Source organism: Tachysurus vachellii, chromosome 26, assembly GCF_030014155.1.
Source record: "Tachysurus vachellii isolate PV-2020 chromosome 26, HZAU_Pvac_v1, whole genome shotgun sequence".
NCBI lineage: Eukaryota > Metazoa > Chordata > Actinopteri > Siluriformes > Bagridae > Tachysurus > Tachysurus vachellii.
The window spans coordinates 13,746,850-13,753,002 of NC_083485.1; the positions used below are offsets into that span (position 1 = coordinate 13,746,850).

The window sequence follows — 6,153 nt, forward strand, 5'->3', positions numbered from 1 at the left end:
TGGGTGTGGCTTCTCTACCTGTCGGTCTCGTTGAAGTGGGTGTGGCTTCTCTACCTGTCAGTGTCGTTGAAGCGGGTGTGGCTTGTCTATCTGTCGGTCTCGTTGAAGTGGGTGTGGCTTCTCTACCTGTCGGTCTCGTTGAAGTGTGTGTGGCTTCTCTACCTGTCGGTCTCGTTGAAGCGGGTGTGGCTTCTCTACCTGTCTGTCTTGTTGAAGCAGGTGTGGCTTCTCTACCTGTCGGTCCCGTTGAAGCGGGTGTGGCTTCTTACCTGTCGGTCTCGTTGAAGTGGGTGTGGCTTCTCTACCTGTCGGTCTCATTGAAGTGGGTGTGGCTTCTCTCCCTGTCGGTCACGTTGAAGCGGGTGTGGCTTCTTTACCTGTCGGTCTCATTGAAGCGGGTGTGGCTTCTTTACCTGTCGGTCTCATTGAAGTGGGTGTGGCTTCTCACCTGTCAGTCTCGTTGAAGCGGGTGTGGCTTCTCACCTGTCAGTCTTGTTGAAGTGGGTCAGTCAGCGTAAAGGAGGTGTGGCCTCTTAGTCCTAATAAAGAGGAGGTGCCTGTTAGTAGCCACATATTTGAAGGTGATCTTATATTATTCATTTAGATTGTGACAGTATCTCTCTCTCTCTCTCACACTCACTCTCTCTCTCTCTCGCTCTCTCTCTCTCTCTCTCTCTCTCTCTCTCTCTCTCTCTCTCTCTCTCTCTCTCTCTCTCAGGGCATGGCTCTCCAGAAGAAAGCAGCAGAGGACCGTTTAGCCAGCACAGGATCAGGTCAATCATTCCTGGCACGCCAGAGACAAGCCACCAGCACAAGGCGCTCGTATCCAGGCCACGTGCAGCCTGCCACAGCCAGGTAGACTCCCCAACATCACCACGGCAACACCGTGGTCAAACAAGACGCCTGTCTCTTTACTCGCCCTTCATCCTTCTCCTTTTCTTCTTCTCCCAGCTAAACGTCATTGCAGGCTGTCTGAATCTGGAATCTTGTTTACAGTCCCACTAAAATTTTCCTCTTTTCGTAAAAATTAAACCCAGGGGGTTTTTAAGTAGAGATGTACGTGTGTTTTAGGATGATGATGATGATGATGATGATGATGATGATGATGATGATGATGTAAAGGAGTGAAAGCTTGCTCTCGGAGCAACCTTGACTTTTCCAAATGTTTATTATTTGAAGGCGTTTTTTTTTTTTTTTTTTTAAATGATGGCTTTCTGATGTAGTGTTTATTAATACAGGAGGTGACGTGGTCCGATTCCGAAGTGTTGACTGTTGCATATCGTTTTTTGTTTGTTTGTTTGTTTGTTTGTTTGTTTTTGTTACAACGTCTCAAGTGTTTAGGATGCAGTATGTAGTGCTCCTGCTAATAATGATGTGTTTCTGCGTAAAACCCCATCAGTAAGACCTTAGTTTGGGATGCTGATCAGGGATCAGCTCATTTTTTTCCATATACTGGTGCAGAATTTGTTTGAATCCAGAACAAGCTGATACCAGATCAGCTTTCTGACTCGTATCCTAAAATAACCACAGAGGGAAAAAAAAACAGGAGCATTTAAACGCTCTGCCTTGTTTTATACCGACATTCATGTGGATCCTTTCTTTCATTTTGTCCTGCAGAAAAAAAGATTCTTTTTTCCTAAAGACGTTCTAGAGGTTTTATCTATGCATTGAACTTTCTCTCTCTCTCTCTCACACACACACACACACACACACACACACACACACACACACACAATATTTTCTATTGTTTCAGACTTTTTTTTGTTGTTAATAGGAGTGGAGTTTTTTTTTTTTTTTTTAATTTCATGATTTTAATAAAGAAATGTTTTCCTTTAGACAGGGTTTTAAACGTCCTCCACGCTGTCGCAGCCGTATAGTCGTGTTTGTAGCTTTAAAACTTTTCCACCACCACGGTGCACAATTTTGTCTCATGAAGCGACTCCTCCCGTTTGGCACTATTACATACGACATCAGGGGTTCTCTTTAGTTTAACTAGTTCATTAAGGAATATCATGAATAAGTCTGTGACTCCGAGGACTGCGTTTGTGTGCTGAAATTTTGAATATCGTTGCTGTCAGGCGGAATCCTCGTATCTCCAAAACCGTTATTTTTCAGGACATTAAAAAAACGCCGTACCTTATCTGCAGTGCACAGGGTTTAGTCCGCGTTGCAGTGGATTGTCTTGCGCTAAATTCCTGTCCTCAGACGAGCACCAGAACTAGCGGGGGTCAAGATTTTTTTTCTTTGAGCCCAGTGTTTTGAAGACATTTACCTCAGAAGACGTGTTGATTCGTTGCGACTCTTCTTGAGGAGAAATATGCCGTGAAGCTCTCCCACGGAGTGAGGAAGAGGTGGACAGTTGAAGTGTCCAATGGAGTTATGAGATTTGCGCTCAAGCTATTTTCAAGACTTTAGATTGGTTAATAACTTGTAAAAATAACAGACCCACGTGGGGACTGACCAATAGCATCGATAAAATATGAAATTGAACAAATTTGGACATACGAGGTTTCCGCCCGACAGCGACGATATGAAAAATAAGTTAAAAAAAAAAAGAGAAAAAAATATCCAAATTTGTAACGTCCATTTGAAGTCATGTTGGAAATCGTCTTTTAAGGCGAAAAAAGGTGAAGGCATTTACGAATAATAATCGGGGTCTAGAAATAATAACGATCTCTGATTTTCTAGGTTACATTTCATCATTCCATCACACTTTCCACCGTCCGAAGTCAAATCCTTCAGCGCGGACGAAGAGAAAGTTATTCATCGATGATAAATACGATTGGCTTTAAAATCGTTTATATCCATTCGCTGGCACGACCCGTCGGTCCGTTCTTTTAAAACAGTTGCATAAATAACTCCAGTTGTTGCCATGGTGATAATATGGCGCTGGCAGACCTGCAGTTCTCGCAGTTTCAGTCCTCAATTCAGTTCAGTTCAATTCAAATGGATTCGTATAGCGCTTTTAACAATTGGACGAAACTTTACAGAACATCAACAGAGTCTCGACACCATGTTGGTGGGAAAAGTGTTTTGTTTTTATTTTTGCGTCACTCATCAGCCTTCGTGACGTCTCGCTCGCAGCGCCTTTAATTTGCATATCATCCTCAGCCTAATGCTCTGGAACACACTTATCCGATACGGTCTCGTTCTTTTTAGCGTAGAATCTGTTTTCTGTTTCGTCTGGATTCGTGCACATCTTTCACCTCACCCCGTGACTTCGTTACCGCAGCCTTCATCACCACCCAGTCCAGTGTACAGGCTTCCGATCACAGAGAATCAGAGAGATAACAATAAATATTTTTGTTTTTAATTTACAAACGGTTTGTTGAGTCGCTCTAAAGTGACTCAACAAACATGCACTCGCACGTAAACATCAGGTTTCGTTATTTTATTTACTTCCAACATTTAGCAGACGCCTTTATCCAGAGCGACTTACATTTTATCTCATTTTTATACAACTGAGCAATTGAGGGTTAAGGGCCTTGTTCAGGGGCCCAGCAGTGGCAGCTTGGTGGACGTAGGAATTGAACTCACAACCTTCCGATTGGTAGCCCAACACCTTAACCACTAGGCTACCACAACCCCTTATATTCCATATGACGTTTACACGACGAGGCTTACGTGAAGAAGAGCTGCAGAGCTTGTGGGGGAAACAATAACATTCAAAGACACTTTTAAAAAACAGAAGGATTTTGATCGCAAATAATTCTATAAATTTACTGTTTTAATGAACTAATAAGAGCGTTGCTTATGTCAGAAAGAATTTAGAGAAACTCAAAACACTATTTTCTTATTTTCTGCATTAACACGGAGTCAATTTTCCTTCTTTTTTTCCACAGGGCCTTTAAAAATGAGCCACAAAAGAAAGTAAAACCTCAGATTAAAGTCTGTGTCTCAATCCCTTAAGTCAGTCGTCCAAACGTGAGCGTCTTTTCACGGCCCATTTTTCACCTGATTAATTAAACCAAAGCTTTAAAATGACTCATTTATTTAATTATTAATCAGGATGAATCGTTCCCTGATCAGTTCAGACCTTCGAGCGATTAATTCCTTATCAAATCTGCATTAATACTCGACCCCGTCGATACGATAACCTTTAGGTACGAGCGGGAAAACAGAAACATTCCGGATAGGGAAAAAAATAAATCCTCTCTGTGATCAAAAAGCACAATTATCTTAAACGGAGTTAATTTACTATAATAGTGGCGTAACGCTCGTGTTAACGCAGATTATTCACAGTCTCGTGTTGGTTGTTGTTCGTTCTTCACACCACATTTCTGGCTGCTTAAATCACTCACTAGAATAAAGCAGCACGATGCCCTGGAGTTATTATTTTCCTGTAACAGAGTTTCTTTCTCCCGAGTGCGTTAGCGCACACAGGATTTGTACTAAACGAATGTCACAGTTCATGTCGCTCCTTTATGATACAATTAATGGCCTTTTTTGTATGAGTGAGAAAACATAAAGTCTCAGGGGATAACGGTTCGAAAAAAAACTACCCCAAAAACTACCCCGATTTTTTCCAAATCACCACATGTGCCATTGAGTCGACAGTAAACAGAATTCCCTGTGATTTCATTTATACTTTTTTTTTCTTTCTCTTTTTTTTTTTTGTCAACATTGTGACAGCATTTATGTACAGAAGATACAGCTGCTTTACGTTTCTCAACGATAATCACACACTAATAATAATAATAATAATAATAATAATAATAATAGTAACAATCGTGGTCATGCAGATATCACTGCTTCACAACAAACCGATTTGCTCTTGATGTTGGTGCGATTTTCTTTTTTCTTTTCTTATCATTGAACACAATCTAATCTAAGTTGTCTGTGTGTCTACTAACCATCATTAACATTCAGAAATCAACATGAATCAGCCATTTTGTTTGACTGCTGTCAACGTCCCCTTTTTGTTTCTCTCTCCCCCTGTGTGTGTGTGCACGTGTGTGTGTGTGTGTGTGTGTGTGTGTGTGGGCGTCCTCCCTCCGCAGTGATGTAAAGGCATGAGCGTCCGGTCGAGGCGGCGCGGCTGCATGATGCATGATTTTGCGATTGAATAACACCTCAACACACACTAACACCTCCCTCACGGGCCTTTCGCCTCCAGTCCAGGTTCATCAGCATTCACGTGTTGCGTTCCTAAACCTCTGCTATCCCAGCATGCACCTGTCTGTTGGTTGGGCCTGGAGGTTACTGGGGAGTGATATAAGTATTACGATGTTTTGAATTAGGACACAGGCTGGTGAAGTGTCTCTAGGTCAAAAAAAATCCTTTTTCTTTTGAATATTTATTAGAATTATTTCTAATTCGAATGAAGTGTTTTATATATTATTATTATTATTATTATTATTATGTTTTTTTTTTTTTTTTATGACCCTGTGAACAAATTTTGTCCTCCACTCTGTGTCGGTGTTTTGTGGAAATTTTTTTCTTTTCTTCCTGACAGTATTTTAGGAGGTAAAGGTTAAAAAAGATCATATATATATATATATATATATATATATATATATATATATATATATACGTATATATATATATATATACGTATATATATATATATATATATATATATATATATATATATATATATATATATATCATATATATATATCTCATTAAGACTTTTCCAAGCAGAAAGCATATAACTGTGTATGGATGTGCATATTAGAGACCTCACAACAGAAAGTGAACCCTAGCTCAGAGAAAAACACTATTTATTTCTGAAAATTATTTAATATGTGATGCTAGAATCGTCATTTATTTACTTAACAAATCCTTGTTAAATAAATATTTGATCCGATCGATTTTAGGCTGCTTTCGCACGTCGTTCCCCCAAAGAATTACATTTAGGAAAAGGCAGAAAAAATGTACCTGATTATTTTGGTCTAATTTGGTATTATTTGGTCCATCAAACGTTGGAATTCTGAGGTAATTTTTTTTTTTTTTTTTTTTTATGTTTAAGTTTTATGACCTGTTCATTTACAGATATGTCATAAAACCTGTGATCTGATTGGTCAGCTTTTTTTTTTTTTTTCCTCCCAAGTTTTATGACCTTTTATGACTTTTACGTTTGAGTCGTTTTTCTCTTCAGCCTCTAAAAATCCGACAAATGCAATCTTTATTTAACGTAATAATAACACATCT

General features: G+C 39.6%; 1 protein-coding gene across 2 annotated transcripts in view; it reads left to right on the top strand.

Moving 5' to 3' along the window:
- The window catches only part of hook3 (hook microtubule-tethering protein 3), a 30,755-nt gene extending 25,434 nt beyond the window's left edge, over positions 1-5,321 (top strand). The window contains exons 22-23 of one of the 2 annotated variants that reach the window (XM_060862603.1): positions 719-855; positions 5,001-5,321. In XM_060862603.1, the coding sequence (XP_060718586.1) occupies positions 719-855; positions 5,001-5,016 (153 nt within the window). In that variant the 3' untranslated portion in view covers positions 5,017-5,321. The remainder of the gene's footprint in view (positions 1-718; positions 856-5,000) is intronic. The other variant, XM_060862604.1, reaches the window with a different exon arrangement.
- Positions 5,322-6,153: the final 832 nt, after the last annotated feature.